At 71.7% G+C, this 20,544-nt stretch overlaps 5 protein-coding genes across 9 annotated transcripts; 2 read left to right on the top strand and 3 right to left on the bottom strand.

Annotated features, from left to right (window-relative positions):
* The first annotated feature begins 93 nt into the window (after positions 1 to 93).
* YPEL4 (yippee like 4) lies at positions 94 to 2,925 on the top strand. Of its 2 annotated transcripts, XM_064453204.1 has the most exons (5): positions 158 to 450; positions 1,078 to 1,407; positions 1,999 to 2,042; positions 2,223 to 2,331; positions 2,630 to 2,925. In XM_064453204.1, exons 2-5 carry the CDS (start codon positions 1,264 to 1,266, stop codon positions 2,717 to 2,719), a joined length of 387 nt encoding a protein of 128 aa, XP_064309274.1. In that variant the 5' UTR covers positions 158 to 450; positions 1,078 to 1,263; the 3' UTR covers positions 2,720 to 2,925. The 2 variants fall into 2 exon arrangements, with proteins under 2 accessions (XP_064309275.1, XP_064309274.1); XM_064453205.1 differs by lacking the exon at positions 1,078 to 1,407 and having other exon boundaries at positions 94 to 450; positions 1,999 to 2,331.
* A 195-nt stretch (positions 2,926 to 3,120) lies between these two features.
* On the bottom strand, positions 3,121 to 8,444 carry SERPING1 (serpin family G member 1). 4 transcript variants are annotated; one of them, XM_064453198.1, is made up of 9 exons: positions 8,352 to 8,422; positions 7,028 to 7,099; positions 6,723 to 6,792; positions 6,140 to 6,644; positions 5,718 to 5,855; positions 5,436 to 5,639; positions 4,962 to 5,104; positions 4,425 to 4,644; positions 3,121 to 3,858 (listed from the first exon to the last, which is right to left on the bottom strand). In XM_064453198.1, the coding sequence occupies exons 3-9, from the start codon at positions 6,789 to 6,791 to the stop codon at positions 3,608 to 3,610; spliced, it is 1,530 nt and encodes a 509-aa protein (XP_064309268.1). In that variant the 5' UTR covers position 6,792; positions 7,028 to 7,099; positions 8,352 to 8,422; the 3' UTR covers positions 3,121 to 3,607. The 4 variants fall into 4 exon arrangements, with proteins under 4 accessions (XP_064309268.1, XP_064309269.1, XP_064309270.1 ...); XM_064453199.1 differs by having other exon boundaries at positions 8,290 to 8,410; XM_064453200.1 differs by lacking the exon at positions 7,028 to 7,099 and having other exon boundaries at positions 8,352 to 8,444.
* Positions 8,445 to 9,285: 841 nt separating this feature from the next.
* On the bottom strand, positions 9,286 to 11,878 carry SMTNL1 (smoothelin like 1). Its single transcript, XM_064453203.1, has 7 exons — positions 11,397 to 11,878; positions 11,071 to 11,221; positions 10,781 to 10,814; positions 10,321 to 10,461; positions 9,902 to 10,004; positions 9,675 to 9,826; positions 9,286 to 9,601 (listed from the first exon to the last, which is right to left on the bottom strand). Exons 1-7 carry the CDS (start codon positions 11,844 to 11,846, stop codon positions 9,457 to 9,459), a joined length of 1,176 nt encoding a protein of 391 aa, XP_064309273.1. The 5' UTR covers positions 11,847 to 11,878; the 3' UTR covers positions 9,286 to 9,456.
* A 1,839-nt stretch (positions 11,879 to 13,717) lies between these two features.
* Positions 13,718 to 14,830, top strand: TIMM10 (translocase of inner mitochondrial membrane 10). The gene is made up of 2 exons (XM_064453197.1): positions 13,718 to 13,877; positions 14,577 to 14,830. Exons 1-2 carry the CDS (start codon positions 13,807 to 13,809, stop codon positions 14,776 to 14,778), a joined length of 273 nt encoding a protein of 90 aa, XP_064309267.1. The 5' UTR covers positions 13,718 to 13,806; the 3' UTR covers positions 14,779 to 14,830.
* A 1,141-nt stretch (positions 14,831 to 15,971) lies between these two features.
* Positions 15,972 to 20,225, bottom strand: RTN4RL2 (reticulon 4 receptor like 2). The gene is made up of 3 exons (XM_064453196.1): positions 19,972 to 20,225; positions 17,573 to 18,057; positions 15,972 to 16,905 (listed from the first exon to the last, which is right to left on the bottom strand). The coding sequence occupies exons 1-3, from the start codon at positions 20,003 to 20,005 to the stop codon at positions 16,177 to 16,179; spliced, it is 1,248 nt and encodes a 415-aa protein (XP_064309266.1). The 5' UTR covers positions 20,006 to 20,225; the 3' UTR covers positions 15,972 to 16,176.
* Positions 20,226 to 20,544: the final 319 nt, after the last annotated feature.

Genomic DNA, 20,544 nt, shown 5'->3' with positions numbered 1-20,544 from the left:
CATCTCATCTGCATACCGCCCCGGGCCCCGCGCCGCATCCCCTCGCCTCCTTCACAACTCATTAGGCTGTGTCCCCCGATCCGCCGGCGGGGGTCCCGGCCTCGTTTGCATCTCGTTTGCATCTCATTAGCACGCGGGGGGGGCCCTACGCCCGCCTGATTTACATCTCATCTGCATGTGCCCCGGGGTGACTGGCGGGGCGGGGAGGGCTGGCGACACGGGGGACACGGGGGTGCCGAGGGGCGCCGGCGCCCGCAGCGCATCGCCGGCGGCCGGGCTGACGTCGGAGGTGCCGGGCGGTGACGTCGCGGCGGCGCGGGATGAGTCACGGTGCCGTGATGCAGTCCCCGGGCACGCAGGGCCCCCCCCGCGGCCGCCCGGTGCCCCCGCCCGGCGCCCGCCCCGGGGACAGCGGCAGCGGCGGTAGCGGCAGCGGGACAGCGGCAGGCGGTGAGCGGCTCCCGGGGACCCCGGGCAGCGCCCCGGCACCGTGGCGTGGCCCCCGGCACCCCGTCCTCCCGTCCCGGCACCCAACACCCCCACCCACCCTCCGTCGTCGTCGTCCCCGGCACCGCGGCGTCCCGCTGGGACACCCAGCCTTCCGTCCCAGGACCTCCATTGTCCCCCCTCGGACCCCCACTCTCCCCCGGGACCCCCATCCTCCCGTCCCGGGACCCCCAGTATCCCGTCCCGGGACCCCTGTTGTCCTCCTGGGACTCCCAATATCCCTCCCGGGACCCCCAATATCCCTCCCGGGACCCCCTTTGTCCCCCTCGGACCCCCACTCCCCCCGGCACCCACAGATCCTGTTTGGAGGAGCCCCGGACCCTGCCTAGGACCTCCGTCCTCCCCAGACCCTCGGGCCCCCTATGCCCCCAGTTTCTCTTAGGGTCCCCCGGGTCTCCCTGGGGACAGCAGGGACGGGGTGGTGCCACACTGCCCCTCACTCCTGCCATGAGCTGGCCAGGTCTCAGCGGGCAGCGGGTCGGGGGGGGCGGGCTGAGGGCTGGGGGTATTGGGGCGGGGGTCCCCAGGCAGTGCCACTCCCCCTCACTGCCTCCCTTTACCCTTCTGCAGGCTGCCCCCCTTTTCCGCCTCCTTCTTACCTGGGGGGGCCCGGGGCAGCAGTGCCCCCCCGACCTCGGCGCAGGAGGAACGACGGCTCTCGGCACTCTGCTGCGCTGCTTCCCCTGCGAGCGGCTCTGCGGGGGGTGCACGGTGCCCCCCGCCCCCCCGCGCCCCCCCGGGGCCCTGCCGCCCGCCATGCCTCCCCCCCGGCGCCGCCTCCCCCCCGCCGCCCGCCTGCCCCCCCGGACCTTCCACAGCTACCTGCCCCGCTCCCACCGCACCTACAGCTGCGTCCACTGCCGGGCCCACCTGGCCAGGCACGAGGAGCTCATCTCCAAGGTGCCCCCGCGCCGCTCCCCGGGCCGAGAGCTGCCCCCCACGGGGGCTGGGACAGGCAGCGTCCCCTCTGCGGTGGCCCCGGGGTAGACCTGGGACAGGGAGATGCTCCCAAGGTGTCCCCAGGGCAGTGGCCCCCCTCCCAGGGTGGCCCTGGGACAGCGAGATCTCCCTGCCATGATGTCCCAGGGTGGTGAGCTTCTGTGGTGGCACTGGGACGGCGGGCATCCCTGCCGTGGTGCCTCTGGCGTGCAGGTGTCCCCCCGCCATGGTGTCTCCAGGGTGGTGAGCGTTCCCTCCACATTGCCCTCGAGGTGGGGATGTTCCCCATGGTGCCCCCACGGTGGTAAGCGTTGCCCCAGTGTCCCACCCATGGTGTCCTGGGGATGGCGGGTGTCCCGGGGATGGTGGGTGTCCCCTGTGGTGCTCCCATGGAGGTGACCGTCTCCCTCTCAGTGTCCCCGGGTTGGCAAGTGTCCCCCCACGGTGTCCCTGGGCTGGGGTGTTGCATGGTGGTGATGCAGTGGCGCGGGGGGACATGGGTGGCCCAGGGGACGCGGGGCCCAGCCGGTGACTGGTGCCGTGTCCCCACAGTCCTTCCAGGGCAGCCATGGCCGTGCCTACCTGTTCAACTCCGTGTGAGTACCACCAGGCGCCCCGGGGACGGCGGCCATGTGTGGGGGGTGCTGTCGGGGATCCCCGGCTGCGGGCACTGGGGAGTCACCCGGGGCTGCTGTCCTGGCGGTGCCGGGCTGCGCCATGCTGGGCCATGCTGGCCGGTGCCCGGCGGTGGCACACACGGTGCTCTCTGGGCGCAGGGTTAACGTGGGCTGTGGCCCGGCGGAGCAGCGGCTGCTGCTGACGGGGCTGCACTCGGTGGCCGACATCTTCTGCCAGAGCTGCAAGACCACCCTGGGCTGGAAATACGTGAGTGCCCCTGCGCCCTGCACCCCCACCCTGCTGCGGGCACTGCCCTGGGCATCCCGACCCTCACCGTGGGCACCACCCTGAGTCCACCCCGTGGGCACTGCCCTGGGCACCCCAAATCCCTGGTCTGGCCACCCCAAACCCCTAACGAGGGCACCACCCTGGGCACCCCAAACCATTGCCGTGGGTACCACCCTGGGCATCCCAAAGCCATGGTGAACGCAGCACACCAGGCACCCCAACCCCACTGCCTGGGCACCCCATTGGGGCATGGGGGGTCTCATGCCATCTCCCCCAGGAGCAGGCCTTCGAGAGCAGCCAGAAGTACAAGGAGGGGAAGTTCATCATCGAGATGTCACACATGGTGAAGGAGAACGGCTGGGACTGAGGGACATGGAGGGGGCACCCCCAGCCAGCAGGACCCCTGCCCCGGTTAGCACCGGGGTGCTGGCAGTGGGTGCCCCCCACCTTCATGCCTTCCCCAGTGCCCTGTGGGCGCCTGGGCCAGCCAGTGCCCCCTGGGGGGACTTGGTGCCCGTCACCAGCACGCAGGGGCTGTGGGGGCTTTTCTAGGGCAATAAAGGCTTTTTTTTTTAGGAAGGTGCTGGGTGTCACCTGCCCCTGGTGCTGCCACCTCCCCTAGCTCAGCCCTGGCACCCTGGGGTGATGCCTGGCATGCAGCCGGGGCCCCTGCAGACACCCTGGCGTGGATGGAGGCGTCCCTGATAGCCCCCAACTTGCCCCCCTGCACCCGTCCATCCCTCCCCCTCCCCACAGGCAGGAGCTGCGCAGTGGTCAGTGCATTTATTGGGGCCTCAGGCCCCGAGCTGTTGGGGAAACTGAGGCACGGGGTGAAGTGGGGGGGCAGGGACCCCGTGCTGCCCTGTGGGGCTGGGGAGGTTGTGAAGGGTGGGGAGATGGGGGACGGAAAGGGGGGCAGATGGGGGAGGGAGGAGCGAGGAGGTGGGGGAGGGAGGAGTGGGGAGGGGGAAGAGGGGGAGAACTGGAGGGAGGGAGGATGAAAGGAGGGAGGGGAGGAGGGCTGGAAGGAGGGAAAAAAGAGAGGGAAGGATGGAGGGTGGTTGGAAGGAAAGAGGGAAGGGGTAAGGAGGGAGGGATGAGGGAGGGAGGGAAAAGAAGGAGGGGTGGAGGGAGAGGAGGAGGGAAGGAAGGAGGAAGTAGGGACAAGGGAGGGAAGGAAGGAGGGATGGAGCAAGAGGAGGAAGCAGGGAGGGAGGGAGGGCTGAGAGGAGGGAGGGCAGGAGGTGGGCAGGGGTCAGGGCTGAGGGTCGCTAAGGCGGCCCATGAAGAGGGGTACGGCATCCGCATCGTGCCAGAGGACGAAGAGGAAGGGGCGCAGGGCCTCCAGCAGCAGGGCCCTGCGGGCCACCGAGGTGGCCATGGCGCCTGCTGCCTCCACGCCGGCCTCGTCCAGCGCCAGCACCGCCCGGTGTCGCGCCGTGTCCACCGTCACCGCTGGGCCCCGCGCCAGCCCGCACAGCTCCGCGTCCAGGAACAGCCCGTAGTCTGCGGCACCCGCCCTCAGCGTCAGCGCCGCGGGGACACGGGGACGCCGGGGAGGGACACCGGGGACAGTGGGGATATGGGTGCAGAGGGGGCACTAGGGACATGGGGGGCACTGAGGGGTCTTGGGGATGTGGGGGACGGTAGGGGCACACCAGGGTCACTGGGGCGAGGGGGCGATGGGGGCACCAGGGGCACTAAGGGGTGTGGGGGACAGCAGGGAGATGGGGGACGCTGGGGACACGGGTGATATGGGGACACCACTGGGGACAAGGGGGACATTATGGGCACTGGGGGCATGGGGGCAGTGGGGCGCATCGGGGCACTGGGGACATGGGGGATACCAGGGACCCAGGGGACGCCGAAGGTGCAGGGATACTGGGGAACTCCGGGGCCATTGGGGCCCCTGGGGAAGGGACCTGCATAGGGACCAGTGACATCCTGCAGGGGGTGACGTCATTGCACATCACCTCCTGCGCAGGAAGTGACATCACCCCTAGCCCACCCAGCCCAAGAAGTGACAGCACGGGCAGGCCCCGGGGGCGGAGGAGTGGGGTCAATGGCCTTACCCATGTCGTGGACCAGGGCCACCACATCCATGGCAAGGTCAAGGCGCAGGCGGGGCAGGGCCAGGGCGGTGGCCTGGGGGGGGGTGTGTGCCGCCCGCCGAAGCAGCCCCAGGAATGTGGGGGGGTCCAGCTCCCGCTCCAGGGTCTCCAGTGCCTCCGGGGGTCCCCGCGGCACCAGCAACACCAGGCTCAGTCCCCCGCTCAGCTCCAGCCGCCCCACCTGTGGGACGGACCCAGCCCGCAGTTACACCACAGCCCAGCACTCCCCCAGTGCCACTGCAGTGACCTCACAGCCTGGCAATGCCCTCTGCTGCTGCAGTGACACCACAGCCCAGCACCCCCTCAGTGCCAGGGGAGTGACATCACAGCCTGGTACCCCATCAAATGCCAGGGAGTGACATCACAGCCTGGCACCCCCTCAGTGCCACCGCAATGAGGTCACAGCCTGGCATCCTTCCCGAGTTCCTCGGGGGTGATGTCGCCGCCCAGCACCTCCTCGGTGCTGTGCAGCGACGTCATGGTGCCGGCGGGGGGTACCTGGACCTGCAGGCGGGAGTCGGTGAAGGAGGCCACCGGGTACTTCTTGCTGGTCATGGTGGGCACCAGGCGGGATGGGCGCCCGGGGCGCAGGAAGGGCAGCAGCAGCGTCTGCTTGGCCTCCAGCGGTGTGCGCCAGGCGGCTGTGGAGACACGGCAGCGGGGCTGCGGGGACGGGGGGCACGGGGCGGCTGCCACGCAGGGCACCCTTGGGCTCGGCCCCACGCCATGTCCTGGGAGGACCCTGGGCAGATCTCAGGGCCAAGCTCAAGGGCAGATCCCTGAGCCGCTGCCCTTAAGCCAACCCCCAGGTCGAGCCCAGGGCAGATCCCGGAGCCAATCCCTGGACCAGAGCCCAGGGTAGATGCCAGGGCAGATCCTGGACAAGATCTCCAGGAGAGATTCCCGTGGCAGGTCCCAGGGCAGATCCCTGAACCAACCCCCGGGACAGACCCGGGGTCCGCGGGGCCATACCCTGGAGGTGGACAGCGCTGAGCAGCAGCAGGTGGGGCTGGGGGGGCAGCACAGGCAGGAGGCTGGGCAGGAGCCCCTGGCTCGCCCCGCGCACCCACTCGTTGATGCGCAGCAGGTCCAGGCTCTCGTTGCCGCTCAGTGCCTGTGGGCGGGCGCCGTAGAAGTGCCACGACTCATTGAGGAAGCGGGGCCGGAGGTGCAGCTCTGCCCGGTGGCACACCAGAGTCAGCCCCATGCCTGCCTGGCATCGGCAGCCCACCAGCACCTGGCCGCCCACCTCACCTGGGTGGTGGAAGATCTGTGTGGCAGAGAAGAGTCCGGGCGCGCTGGCAAGCTGCCGCAGGGCGCTGTGCACGCAGCTCAGCTCCGGTGGGTACGCCAGGATGGTGCCCAGGCGCTCACGGGTCTCGCCACGGGCACCTGTGGGCACAGGGAAAGCTCGGCGAGGCGCCCGCAGGTGCGCCCGCTGTTCTGGGCTGGGACAGCCGTGGGGCCACAGGTGGTGACCACAGCAGAGCCCACAGTGTCACCCATGGCAGAGCCCATAGCGATGCCCACGGCAGAGCCCACAGTAATGCCCGCAGTGATGCCCACAGCAAAGCCCATGGCAGAACCCACAGAGGAACCCACAGCGATGCCCGTGGCGGATCCCGCAGCAGAACCCACTTCAGAACCCACGGCAGTGCCCGCCAGCAGCCTCTCACCCAGCAGGAGGTGCGAGAGCCCCATGGCCACGTTGATGGGGGAGAAGAGCAGGTTGGCCTCGGGCTGGGCAGCCTCTGCCAGGTGCTGGTAGAAGCGGAGGGCAAAGGTGCCCAGCGCCTCGGCCACGGCCAGCCGCTGCTCGCCCGTGGGCACCCCGCAGTCCTCAGCAGGCTCCTCGTCCCCAGGGCACGGTGGGGCGCTGGTGCCCGTGGTGCTGGGGGGCCCTGAGGTGGTGCCAGGGGTGGGTGCTGCCGTGCTCCCGTTAGCCATGCTGCCTGGCTCCTCAGGTACTCCCTGAGGCTTCTCAGGGTTGGGGGGATCTGTGGCCTTCAGGGGGGTGTCCAAGCTGGGCAGCTCCTCGAGGTGGGCCCAGGGGGTGGTCACCGGCAGGATGGGTGCCTCCACATCCTCTGGTGGGCCTGGGGCAGGATGGGGGGGCACTGGCGGCATCGGGTGCTCTATGAGCAGATTCATCCAGCTGGGAGAGGCCTCCGGCATGGGCACCTGGGCATGGGGACCCTGGTGAGGGTGGGCATGGAGGCACCTGGGCACAGGGTGACCCTGTCCCTGGGCTACACTTACCGGCGTGACAGTGGCCATGGCTGTGGCCACCAGCCACACCAGGGGCAGCCAGAGTGTCATGGTGGGCATCCTGGTGGGAAAATATAGGTCAAGGGCTTGACGGGCAGCCAGCATCCCAACCCCAGCTCCCAGCACCCCACCTTGGCACCCAACACCCTCCCACCCCACCCTGACATCCTGCAACCCCATTCCCTACACTACATGTACCCCCACCCTGTGCCCCCCTTCCCAGGGGCGCCCCACAGTCTGACACCCCCTGGGGAGCTGGGTCTGGGGGGCAGGAGGAGGCAGCACCCTGGGCCCACCTGGGTGCCCAGCAGGTCGGGTCCCTGTGTGTCCGGCCGGGCGCGGGGGGATCTGGCCAGATCTGGCCCTGTCTGGTTAAAGATTAAGGAGGGCAGCTGGTGGCTGCCGAGGCTTCCTGTAAATCAGCTGGACCAGCAGCTGGGGGGGTGCCTGGGGCCGCCGGGAGGGGCGGGCTGGGTGCAGGCGCCCGGGGCAGGATGTGGCCCCCCCGCCCCTTCCAGCCCCACATCCCACTCTGCTCCCATGCAGGAGGACCAGCCCCCTTGGGCAGGCACCCTTTGGGAGGTGGGGTGGGGCACTCTAGCCACCCAACTGCCCCCTCTGTATTACCCCTGTGGTGACAAGGGTCAGTCTGCCGCTCAAGCTCCCTGTCCTTGTCTCTCCGATCCCACAGTGGTTTGGGGGAGGCCCAAGTGGTGTGACCCCCAGCAGGGTCCCTCCCACCACATTTCTCTGCTGCCTGGGATGGGGTAGGGACCATTGAGCCCCTCTGCCCTCCAGGACTGGCCAAGGGAGGTCCTCAGTACACCCCTGGCCCCAGAGCACAGGCATGATCTGAGAGCCTGCCCTCCCCCACACCTCTCCAGCACCCCGGGCTGCTCCAGGAGACTCTAGCCCCTCTTATATCAACCCTGTGATCTCGTCTGCCTGGTGCCAGGCTTGGGATTTGAGGGGTGGAGTCCCCAAGGACCCCTCCCACCCTAGAAGTAGGAAGGTCCAACCTAATGCCTCCAGGCAGCCAGCTGCCCTCCCAGCTTTTGTCCCACCTCCCAGCTCCCCCTGGGGTAGGGACACCTCTGGGCCCTCCACCCTGCCAGAGCTGCCATGTCCATGGCTGTGTGGGGCAGGTCTGGCCCCTCACTGCCAACTTCTAAGGCCCCAGGCCACCCAAGGCCTGTCTGGCCCCTCATCTCCGACCCACCTCTATGACCCCAGGCCTGCCCACCCCCACCCCGCAGCGCCGCGCCTGGGGCGGGGCTACAGTATCTTGCTCCGCCCCTAGAGGCGTGGTCTGGAGGAGCCCCGCCCCGCGGGACACTGGGGGCCATGGCCAGGAGGATCGCCGGGGTGGGCAGGGCTGCGGGGGTACCGGGGTGCGGTACAGGGGTGCGGGTCCGGGGCGGTACCGGCGCGGGGGGTCCTGGTGTCAGCGCCCAGCGGTACCGGCATAGGCGTAGGGGCGGCGAGGGGTGCCGGTACCGGGTTGCGGAGGGTGCCGGGGGTACGGGCGCCGGTGCGCCGGTGCGGGGGGCGACGGTACCGGGCTGCGGGGGTGCCGGTGCGCGGATGCGGAGGGTGCCGGGGTGCGGGGGACGGCGGTACCGGGGCAGAGGGTCTCCGGTACTCGGTGGCGGGGTGCGGCGTGCGTCGGTTTCGTTTCCCCGGCGGGCAACCCTCCGCTACGGGGCGTGTCCGGGCGGAGGGCGTGTCCCGGCAGGGTGTGTCCCGGCCGGCCCCGCCCAGTGCCCCGCCCCCCGGAGGAGCTGGCGGAGGCGCGGCGCTGGAGCGGAGCCCGCGTCCTGCGGCCGCTGGAAGGGGACGTGCTGCGCTGGGGCGGGCGGCTGCCGCCCGTGCGTGGGCCGGGGGGTCCCCTGGGCACGGGGGGCCGGGGCAATGAGGGGATGGGGTGCGAGGGGTCCCCTGGGCACGGGGGGCGTGGGGGAATTATGGGGGCACGGGGACCCTGGAGGGGAGATGGGCCTATGGGGGCACGGGGTGGGGGTCTCCTGGGGGCAAGGGGGGGCCCTGGGGAATGAGGGGCTGGGGGCACGGAGGGTCCCGTGGGCACGGAGGGCTAAGGGACAGGGGGTCCCCGAGGGGGAGGGGGTACCCGCCCTGACCCCCCTGGTGCTCGCAGTGCTGCAGGACCTGCTGCTGCTGCTGGACAGCCCAGACCCCCAGCGGGTGCTGCGGCAGGATCTGGCCCGGGAGCTCCGGGAGCAGCCCGAGTTTTTCTGGCGTGGGGCGGATGAACATACCCGGCGCTACGCTGAGAGGCACTCCCCCGAGTCCCCCAGCCCCTGAGCCCCCTGCTCTGGGCACTCGGGGGCACCCCAGCTCGAGGCCTCCCTCCCTGTGCCAGCTGGGGCTGGCCCTGGCATCACTCCTGCCTTGGCACTGGAGCCGGGACATGGGGGGCCCTGGCAGCCTCCTGGGGCCACGCACCCGGTACCCATGTGAATAAAACTACTACCACCCCTTCTTTCGCTCCCTGATGCCTTGCTGGCATGGGGGGGCTCCGGGGGACTGCTCTGTGGTGGCAGTGGGGCAGTTCCAGCACTGTGCCCACCCCAGCGCCATCTCAGACACTCGCTTAGTGCCCACGTCCCTGCCATGAGGGACAAGGCGGCCGCAGCCCGGCACTGGCACCTTTACTGATGTGGGACGGGGACAGGGGTGTCATGGTTGGGGGCCCTGGGGAGCCCCCTCAGCGCTTCTTGGTCTTCACCAGCCCCTTGGCCACCAGGCAGCGGTACAGCTCCTGCAGGTAGGTGTAGACACACTTGGCATCGGGCACCGGCAGCCGCACCATGTCGTCCACTTCCAGCAGCGGGGCGCAGCCCGCCCGCTCCCTGCAGGGACACTGCCGTCAGCCAGGGCCCCCCCACGCGGGGCAGGGGCGCGGGGGGCCGGGGGTGCTCTCACTCAGCAGTGGTGAAGGCCAGGGCCAGGTTTTGCCGGCGGGCGCTGGGCTCGAGGCTGCCGTAGTCAAAGGCGTCAGGGAAGAAGCTGTGGATGAGGGCACAGAAGGCCAGGCCGCTGCCCCAGCTCCCCGAGAAGTTCTGCACGTCCACGTGCTGCCGCGATAGACAGGGGTCAGGCGGCGCCACGGCCGCCCCACGGCCGCCCCACGGCCGCCCCATGGTGCTCACCTCGTAGCCGCGGGTCCTGGCGCGGCACCACTCCAGCAGCATGGCCTTCACCGTGGCAGCACCCCCTGTCCGCTTCAGGTGTGGGGCTGGCCCCGTGGCCGCGCTGCAGGCGATGCCGGGCACCGTGGGGCACCCCACGGTCCCGGCCCCCACTGCCCCCTGTTGCCCACCATGCCCCCATGTTCCCCCAATATCCCCACGGTGCCCCCCTGCCCCGTGGCCCCCTGATGCCGTGCTACCCCACTGACCCCCCCATACCTCCCATGCCCCCAGTGCCCCAGTGCCCCCCAATACTCCCACTGCTCCACAGCCTCCCCCATTGCCCCCCCATCCCCCCAGTGCCCCCACTGCCCCATGCTCCCTCTGCCCCATGGCCCCCCAGCCCGCCCATGCTCCCCATGGGGCCAGGCCCCTCTCACCCTCCAAACTTCTCCAGGATGGCGCTGCGCCCCTGGGCTCGGGCACTTGCCCGCGGCCGCCCCCAGGCAGCCTCCGGTCTTGGCCTCAGCCCCACTGTCCTGGGGGGTGCCTGGCCTTGCGGCCCCCCTGCTGACGTACCCCTGTGGGCACATGGGTGGTCCCATGGGTGGGGGCGAGGGCACCACAGTGCGTGCCACCCAGGGACACACACGGGTGCACCAGCCATGGGGGGCAGGTGAGGGTTGCCAGACATGGGCACAGGGCTGTGGGGATGGGGCTGTGGGATGGGGTATTGGGATGCCACCCGTGGGGTGCCACCTATGGGGACACAGCGCTGTGGGGTGCCAGCTTGCGGCACGGGGACATGGGTGCCCACAGTGGGGCAGGGCCATGGGGTAGCCCCAAGGCTGACCAGCCGTGGGGCACCCACGGGGCCATGCCAACCCCGCCCACACTCACCTCTTGCTGCCCTCCGAGCCCTCGGTGGTGTCAGCTGCAAGGGAGAGAGGGGTCAGCAGGGTGGGAGGGGGCACCCACGTCCCCTCTGGGCACTGGTGGGGTCCCAAAAGGAGGGGCATCCCTGGGGCACCATGAGAGGTATGGGGCTGGGGGTCCTCCTCCCCAAGAAGGAACATGAGGGATCTACAGGGGACCTTGTGGGGAGACACATGGCGTGGGGGCAGTGGCGACCCCAGGGAACTCTGGTGCCACCGCAGGGCCCTGCACACCCTACCCAACACAGCCCTTACCTGTGGAGGACGTGGGAGATTCTGGGGACATGGGGGACACAGGGGACGTGGGGGACAGGGGTGATGTGGGGCTGGTCGCCCCCCCTGGGGATGAGCAGGGGGGGAACTCGGGCCACAGCTCGTCTTCCTCATCCTGCAGCCAGGCAGGCTCCTGCGGGCACAGCCAGGGGGGCACTGCCAGCACAGGCACTGCCACCCTGCCCTGGCACTGTCACCCTGCCCTGGGACTGTCACCCTGCCCTGGGACTGCCAGCACGGGCACTGCCACCCCTGTCCCCACCCTGCCACCCCACCGTCCCTGGCAGTGCCCCCTGGCCCCCTCTCACCTGCCGCCTCAGGGTGCTGCCTGCTGCTGCTGGCCCAGGCCCAGCTGCTGCCTGCGGCCCCTCCGCCGCCCCCCCGGCACCCTCTGCCTGGGCACCCCCTGTGCCCTTGGCATCCCCCCCTGCAGCCTCAACAGCCTTGGCACCGCTACCAGCACCCTTTGGTGCTGCTGCCCCCCCACCGCTGCCGGTGTCCCCCACGGCATCGCCCTCAGCTGCCCCCAACTTTGTGTCACCCCCTATGTCCCCTGCGCCCTTGTCCTCACCCCCCACGTGTCCTGCACCCTTAGTGTCACCCCCTGTGACCCCTGCATCCTTGTCCTCACCCACCACGTCCCCTGCACCCTTGGTGTCACCCCCTGTGTCCCCTGCACCCTTGGTGTCACCTCCCATGTCCCCTGCACCCTTGGTGTCACTCCCTGTGTCCTCTGCGCCCTTGTCCTCACCCCCCATGTCCCCTGCTCCCCTGGTGTCACCCCCTTTGTCCACTGTGCCCTTGTCCTCACCCCCTGTGTCCCCTGCCCCTGTGGTGTCACCCCCCATGCCCCCTGCTGCCCCTGCCCCCTGGCTGTCACTCCCATCACCCCCCGCTGCCAGGGGCAGTGTGCCAGGTGTGGGGGTGCCCGAGGTCGGGGTGTCCAAGGTGGTGGTGTCCAGGGTGGGGTTATCGGGGTCTCCCTGGGGCTCCATGGTGCTGTGGTCACTGCTGCAGGAGCACAGGGCTGTCACTGGGGTGCCCCCCTCCCCAGCTTGCCCATGTGCCCCTAGCCCCCAAGCCTGGCTACCCCCCAACCTGTTCCTGTCCCCGTGCCCCCCCAAGCACTGGCACCCCCATTCCCCCACCCTGGGCACCCCCATTGCCCTGCCCAGCCCCATTCCCTATTCAGGCTCCCCTATGTCCCATCCCAACACCCCAATACGCTGGCCTGCCCCCCTCAACCCATCCCAGCCTCCTCCACACCTCATCCCGACCCTCCATGTCCTGTCCCGGCACCCCCACACCTAATCCTAAGCCCCCAACCGCCCCCTCCCAGCCCCCCATGCCCTATCCCACCCCCCATTCTGCTACTCAGCGCCCCGTGTCCCATCCCGCTGCCCCCAAACCCCCTCCCGGTTCCTCCTATTCCCCCTCTCGACCCTCCAAACGCCCTCCCACTCCCCATGTCCCCCTCCCATCCCCCCATACCCTCTCCCGGCCCCCCCATGTCCCATCCCGGCACCCCCATACCTCCTCCCGGCCCCCCCAGCCCCGTTCGCCCCGTATACCCCCGACCCCCCCGTGTCCCCCCAGCCCCGCTCACCCCGTGACCCCCCGACCCCCCCGGCCCAGCTCGCCCCGTGCCCCGCGGACCCCCCCGGCCCTCAGCCCCGCTCGCCCTGTGCTCCCCCGACTCCCCCGTGTCCCCCCGACCCCCCAGACCCGCTCGCCCCGTGCCCCCCCGACCCCCCCGGCCCCCCGACCCGCTCGCCCCGTACCCGCTCCCCGCTCCCCGCTCCCGCCGCCGCCCGGGCTCGCCCCGCCCGCCCCGGGGCTATTTTTACACGGCGGGGGCAGGTGCCGCCTTCACTCACCGCCCACCCGCGGGGCGCGGGGCGCGCGTGGGGGGCCCCGGGGACACGCGTGGGGACGGGCGGGGACGGTCCGGGGCAGCCGCCGGGTCACAGCGGGGGAAGGGGACACGCCGGCCCTCCCGCCCGGGCACCGGGGACACCCCAAAAGGGCCCGCGGGGGGACATGGGTACCCAGGGCAGGGACAGGGAGAGCTGGGGGGCGCAGACACGCGGGGGACGGGGGGGGACACGGAGGGACACAGACACGGGGCGACATGGGTGACGCAGGGCTGGACCGGCGGCGAGGACACGGAGGGGACACGGCGGAGCCCCCGGCCCCGGGCCCGCCCCCCGCGCCGCCGGGCCCGCCCCCCGCGCCGCCGGGCCCGCCCCCCGCGCCGCCGGGCCCGCCCCCCGCGCCGCCGGGCCCGCCCCCCGCGCCGCCGGGCCCGCCCCCCGCGCCGCCGGGCCCGCCCCCCGCGCCGCCGGGCCCGCCCCCCGCGCCGCCGGGCCCGCCCCCCGCGCCGCCGGGCCCGCCCCCCGCGCCGCCGGGCCCGCCCCCCGCGCCGCCGGGCCCGCCCCCCGCGCCGCCGGGCCCGCCCCTGCAGGGCAAAGGCCTGGCTAAGCGCGCGCCGTGCCCTCCCACCGCCTGCCCGCCTCTCCTTGGCTGTCGGCGCCGCCACGCCCTCTCCCGCGGAGCCCTATCAGCGTTGGGGAAGCACTGCCGTTCCCCCACCCGCCTGGCTTCTATTGGCCGAATCTGGCGGCGGGGCGGGGCGGTGCCGCGCGTGGGCGGAAGCGCGGCGCCCACGTGGTTCCTGCCGGCCGCCGGCGGTGGTGAGGCGAGGTGGGCTCGGCCGCCATGGACCCGCTGCGGGCGCAGCAGCTGGCGGCCGAGCTGGAGGTGGACATGATGGCCGACATGTACAACCGGTGCGCTCTCCGGGGGGCGGCGCTGGGGGGACGTTGGTGCTGCTCCGGCTGGGGAACATTGGGGTGCCCAGGTTGGGACACTGGGGGCACCGGGGGTGCCTGGGGCTGGGGGGCATTGGGGTGCCTGGGGCTGGGGGTGCTGGAAGTGCCCAGGCTGGCAGGTGCTGGGGGCACCGGGGGTGTCTGGGGCTGGGGGGGCACTGGGGGTGCTGGGGACACGGGGGTGCCCAGGCTGGGCAGGTGCTGGGGGGCACGGGGGCTCCCGGGGCCGGAGGGCACTCGGGTTGCCCAGGCTGGTGGGGTGCTGGGAGCACCGGCGGTGTCTGGGGCTGGGGGCCACTGGCGGTGCCCTGGGCAGGGTGGGGGCACTAGGGGTGCTGGGGTCACGGGCAGTGCCCAGGCTGGCCAGGTGCTGGGGGGCACGGGGGGTGCCCGGGGCTTGGGGGCACAGTGGGTGCTGGGGGCACTGGGGGTGCCTGGGGCTGGGGGGAGCACTGGGGGTACCTGGGGCTGGAGGCATGGGATTGCCCAGGCTGTGGAGGTGCTGGGGGGCACAGCGGTGCCCTGGGCTGGGGGGTGTTGGGGGTGCTGAAGGTGCCTGGGCTGGGATAGGAAGTGCTGGGGTGCTGGGGCTCGGGGCTGCCCAGGGTTGCGTGTGGCAGAGCTGCTTGAGGGACTGATGGTGCGGGTGCCATGCAGGATGACGCAGGCGTGCCACCGAAAGTGCGTCCCCCCCCACTACAAGGATGCGGAGCTTTCGAAGGGTGAGAGCGTGTGCCTTGACCGCTGCGTGGCCAAGTACCTGGAGGTCCACGAGAGGATGGGCAAGAAGCTGACGGAGCTTTCGCTGCAGGATGAGGAGCTTCTCAAGCGCATGCAGCAGGGCACCGGCACTGCCTGAGCCTCCCTGGCCCCCACCCCCCTCACCCCAATAAACTGAAGGCTTTGGGCCAGCTGGTTTGCTTCCCTCACACCTCCCCAAATCCACCCCCTGGTGATGGGTTGGGGTGCACTTTGAACCTGGCAGTGCCAGCGGATGCTTTTGGGGAGCCTGCCCTTGCTGTCCCCAGCTGCCGCATGCTGTGTCCTTGAGGGGCACCTCTGGGTGCCCCCCGTCATCCCCTGCCTAGGCCCAGCCCATGTAATCCCCAGGATTAGGCAGAGCCAGGCTGAGCCCCTCATAATCCCCTGTGGGGTGGGGATGGGGCTCTGCCCCTGTCTGCCTGCTGGCCGGGGGATACCATGGGGGACAGTGCAGGAAGACCCCACACAGGCACAGTCCCGGAGCAGCCAGGGAGGGACAGGGACACCACTCAGTGACACCCCCGAGACAGCCAGCCCTGCTTGGGGCACCCAGGCAGGGACCATGCGGGAACACCCCAGGGACACCTGGGCAGGGACAGCCCAGAGACACCCACACGTGGACGAGGAACGCGTGGGGACATCCAGAGACACCTGGGGAGGAGGGTGGGAACACCTGAGCAGGGGCAGCCCGGACACGCACAGACGTACCCACGTACCCACAGGGACAGTCGGAGGGGCCAGGGACGCCTGGAGAGCTACAACAGCACAGGGTCGCCCTGCAGACCCGCAGGGACACCCTGACCCTGGGTGACCTGCAGCGTGACACCCACCGAAAGGGATCCAGGCCACGGGTGGGCAGCATCCATGTGTCTGTCTGTCCGCAGCCTGTCAGTGCATGCGCTGTCTGTGTGTTGGAAAGTGGGTCAGGCTGTGCAGGGCGCGAGTGACGGCACAGGCGGTGGCTCGGTGGCCCCGTGGCTCCCGTTACACCCGTCAGTGGTGCCAGCACCCCGTGAAGGGTGTGGGGCGCCAGCGGTCGTGTCACCGGGCCCTGCAGTGGCGGGTGCTGCGTGGCAGCAGGTGCTTGTGCATACACACCCTGCGGCTCGGGGTGCAGCCACAGGGGGGGTTTGTCTGTCCGTCCCCGCAGCGAGCTGTGCACGCCTCGCTGCCCTCCAGCCGCTCCGGCGCAGCGGCGGTGCCATCAATATTGCAGGAGAGCAGGCAGTGACCTGGAAAGGCAGCGGCCCCCCTGCCCCCCCCCCCCCCGCAGCAGCCAAGAGGCCCCGCTCTCCCAAAATAAGACCATTTTTAATAAATAATTTCCCACCTTTCTGTTCCTGTTGGGGGTTTTTCCCACTCAGGATGGGGGGGATCCCCCTGCATCCTGCAGCCCCCCCAGTCGCCCCACACAGTTCTAGGGGCCCCCCCTTGCGGAGAAGGGGGGCACAGGCACCCTGAGGAGCCAGGACCCCCCTGGGGTGCCAGGGGGGGCTCAGAGCCGGGGCAGGAGCAGACCCAGGAGAGGCAGGATGACGTGGGGCTGGCGGGGGGTGGCGGCGGCCGTGGGGGCACAGGGTGCCCCGGGGCAGCGGGCATCCCCGGGGGGGCCACGGGAGTCACGGGAAGGTGGGGGTGGCCGGGGCTGGGGTCCCCGCAGGTCATGGGGGGGCAGGCCGTCACGGTAGAAGGCAGAGGGTGGCGCAGCCGGGAGGGTACCAGGGCGACCCAGCGCCCGCCCAGGGGTGCCCATCACCGCCACCCCACCGATGCCACCATCTTCCTCCTCCTCCTCCTCGTCCTCAGGGCAGGCATCGAAGTCGCGGGGGCGGAGGTGGCGCAGGTCGGTGCCCCGGCGGTGCGGGGGGCTGGCGCAGGGGACGGGGGAGCTGGAGACGCGGGTGCGCCGGAACCAAGCCCAGAGCGGGCGAGCGCGGCAGTCGCAGGCCCAGGGGTTGGCGTTGAGGCGCAGGAACTGGAGGGCGGGCAGGGCGGCCAGTGGGTCCCCGGGCAGCGCCACCAGGCTGTTGTTGAACAGGTAGAGGATGGTGAGGTGAGCCAGGCCCTGGAAGGCGTGGCGGTGGATGGTGACCAGGCGGTTGGCGTGCAGCAGCAGGCGGTCCAGGCTGGGCAACCCTCGGAAAACACCCTCCGATAGCGCCCGCACCCGGTTCCCATGTAGGAAGAGGTGGCTCAGGTTGGCCAGGTCGGCAAAGAGGTCGTCCTGCAGTGGAGGCAGGGAGAGGGGCGTAGGTATGGGGTGTGCAGCCCCACCAGGGAGCTCCCAGCCCTTTTCCGTGTCCCTGTCCTGCAGGCATCACCCATCGCCCGCCCCTGGGACCCTGCTCCATGAGCATCTCCCATCACCCTGTCCTGCATCCGTACTCCATGGGCATCACCCACCGCCCCGCCCCGTGGCCTTGTCCTGCCGGCATCACCCTTCCCCATGTTCCTGCTCCGTGGGTGTCACCCGTGGCCTGTGCCCCTGCTCCATGGCATCATCCAACACCTTATCCTGTGCCGATCACCATGAGCCCCCTCCTGCATCCCTGCCCTGCTGGTGTCACCCGCGACACGGTCCCACGGCTACCACTCTGTCCCGTGTCCCTGCTCCATGAGCATCACCTGCCACTCTGCCCCACGCGCTGGCTTCAGGAGTGTCCCCTTGTCCCACATCCTGGCTCCATGGGTGTCACCCATCACCTCGACCTCTGGGTCTCCCACCAAGCTGGGTCCTGCGCCCGTGCCCTGCTGGCATCACCCACCATCCCGCTTCAGGTGCCTCCCCCACCCCCTGCCCCAGGGGCTCCCCCTTCCCCCAGGCACGCCCCAGAGCCCTGCCCCACGGGCACCCCACAGCTGCTCCACGGAAGCCCAGAGCCGTGGCGGACCTGGAGGTAGAGCAGCCCGTTCTCCTGCAGGTAGAGGTACTGGAGGCTGTGGAGGCCGCGGAAGATGGCGCTGGGCAGGCTGGCCAGCTGGCACCGATAGAGGTGCAGGGCCTGGAGGCGCCGGAGACCGTGGAAGGTGTCGGGGGCCAGGACGCGGAGGTGGGGGTTGTCACCCAGGTCGAGCTCCTCCAGGGCGGGCAGGTGGCGGAAGGTGCCCGGCTGGATGGAGGAGATGTTGTTGGAGTAGAGCCAGAGGGTGACAGTGCTGGGCCCGAAGGTGCCCGCCCGCAGCGCCCTGATGACGTTGTTCTGCAGGAAGAGGCGGCGGGCGCCAGGCGGGAGCCCCGCGGGCACCGAGGAGAAGTTGTTGGCCTGGCAGCTGACGGTGGGCGGCGAGACGTAGCAGGTGCAGAGCGCGGGGCAGGCGGGCGCCCCGCCGGGCACCCACGCCAGTGCCGCCAGCAGCAAGGCCGCCAGGCGCCCGCCTGCGGGCACAGCGGGGCGTCAGCGTGGGGCGTCGGCGGGGGCACTGCCCCGGCCCAGCACGCCCACCGCCCCGGCGGGGCCCTCCCAGGCAGCCCCCCGGGGCACAGGGCGCCCTGGGAACTGCACCCCCAGAAGCCGACCCAGGACCTTGCCCGCCCCACATGGCCGTGGCCCCGCAGGATCCCCCCAGGGCCATGCCCACCCATACGGCTCTGGTCCCCCAGGAGAACCCCAAGGCCGTGCCCACCCCACAGGGCCGTGGTCCCCCTGGAGCCCCCAGGCCCATGTCAGCCCCACAGGGCTGTGCTCCCCAAAGACACAACCCCCAGGCCATGCTGCCCCATAGCACCACGCCCACCCCACAGGGCTGGGCGCCCCAAAAAGGACTGCCTCATTGGATTGTGTTCATCTGGGACCCCTGGGGCTGTGGCCGCCCCCTGGGGCCACAGTCCCCCGGGACCCCCACAGGTCCCTGGCCACCCCACATGGCCACACTCCCATGGGACTCCCCCCAGGGCTACGACTGCCCCTACAGAGCCACTGTCCCCCAGGACGCCTCAAGCAGCCATGCCAACCCCACGGGGCGACCCTCCCGTGGGATCCCCCTGGACCCTGCCCTCTGCAAATGGCCACACACCCCGGGACCGTCCCCACTCGGGGGGGGGGGACACACGACATACCCCACCCCGCACAACGGGGCGGTGCCACGTGCGCGCGTGCCGCGGCCACGTGCGGGGCGGGACGCGCGTGGGCGCGGGCTGACGCTCTCGCCGGTGACACGCGCCGCCGCCGCTCCGGGTGTTCAGCGCCGCCGCTCCCCACCCCCCCCTGCCGTGTCCATCCCCCCCCCCCCGGCCCCCCCCCCGGCTGCAACCCGAGAGCTTCATCCATAATTCAGCCCGGCGGCCTGGCCCCACGCCCGGGGATGCGGGTGTGCTCCCAGCCGCCGGTACCGGGGGAGGGGAGAGGGGTCACCTCCGGTGCACGGGGAGGGGGGGGCCACCGGCCCCCTCGCCTCCCCTAGCGCGCCACGGGGGGGGGACACACCCCCACCCACCCACGGAGGCGTCCGGCGCAGCTGCTCAGCGCCGCCCCCCTCCCCCGGCGCCCCGTGCCGGCGTGCGCCCCCCACCCGCGTCCCATCTGTCACTCCCCCTCGCCGCGGGCTGACTCAGTTGGGAGCTGAAGTCACCGGCTCCCGGGCGTCGTTTTTTCCCGTGCCAATCCCCCCCTCCACGCCCCTCCCTCCCCACACCCCTCCAGGTCCTGGTACGGAACCGGCACGCCGTTCGTGGGTACCCCACGGAGCCCGCGGCACCCACCCGCGGGGTGACCCCGGCGCTCTCTGCACCCCGGTGGTGCCCACACGGTGCACTGGGCGTGGCCTGGGTCTCCCCCACGCCGGGCTGGGGGTCCTGGGGTGGCACCGGGTACCCCGTAAGTCGTGGGGCACCCCCACGCCAGGCTATGCATCCCGATGCCGCACCGGGCACCCCGTGGGTCCCGCGGCACCCTCACGCCGGGCTGTGCCCCTGGGGTGGCACCGGGCACCCTGGGGTGCGCCGGGGCTGTACCCGCACCCCAGGCTGTGCACCCCAGGGTGGTCCCGGGCTCCCCGTGGATCCCGGGGTACCACTACGCCGGGCTGCGAGTCCCCGAGCTGCACCGGGAACTCCGTGGGTCGGGGCGCACCCCGACGTCGGTCCGGACTGGCTCCGGGCTCCCCGCGGGTCGCGGGGCACCCCCACACCGGGCTGCGCGCCCCGGGGCGTCACCGGGCTCCCCACGCACCCCGAGACACCCACACCCCGCGCTGCCGCTCCGCGCCGGGTCCTCTGCAGGGTGGCACCCCGGGGCGCCGCCCCCCGGGGCTCAGTCGACCCCGTGGGCCCCCCGCCCGTCCCCACGCCTACCTGGGGGCAGGTCCCGAGCCGTGGGGGGCCGCATGGCGGGGCCGCCGCTCAGGCGCTGCCCGCTGCCCGGGGGCTCATGGCCGGTGCCGGGGGGGCTGCTCGCCCCCTTCGCCCCCGCCGCGCCGCCGGGAGCAGCAGCCGCCGCCGCCCCGGGGCATGGCACGGGTGGGCTGCGGGCACGGGTGGGCTCGGGCTCGGCACGGCTCTGCCCGCCGCGCCGGTGGGGCTGAGCCCTGCCCCACGCCGCGCCTTATCCCGGGGCGGCCGCGCTCCGCCCCCCGCCGCCGGCCCCGCCGCTTAACCCTTCCCGGGCCGGGCCGCCCCGCCTCACGCGGGGGGGCGGCCCACGAGGGACCCCCGGCGGGGAGAGGGAGACGCGCTGCGGGTGCCCACGGGGGACGCGCTGCGGGACCCACGGGGGGAACTCCCCACCACGGGGACGCGGGGCTTGCCGTCAGCACGGGACACGGCGGGGGGCGTCCCTCCCTCCCACGATCTTGGTACTCGCGAGGGGCTGCCGTGCCCGCACGGACGCCGAGGAGCCCGGCGGGGTCTGCCCACGGGTGGGTGTGG

Source organism: Phalacrocorax carbo, chromosome 5, assembly GCF_963921805.1.
Source record: "Phalacrocorax carbo chromosome 5, bPhaCar2.1, whole genome shotgun sequence".
Lineage (NCBI taxonomy): Eukaryota > Metazoa > Chordata > Aves > Suliformes > Phalacrocoracidae > Phalacrocorax > Phalacrocorax carbo.
This window is presented reverse-complemented; position numbering and strand designations above follow the sequence as displayed.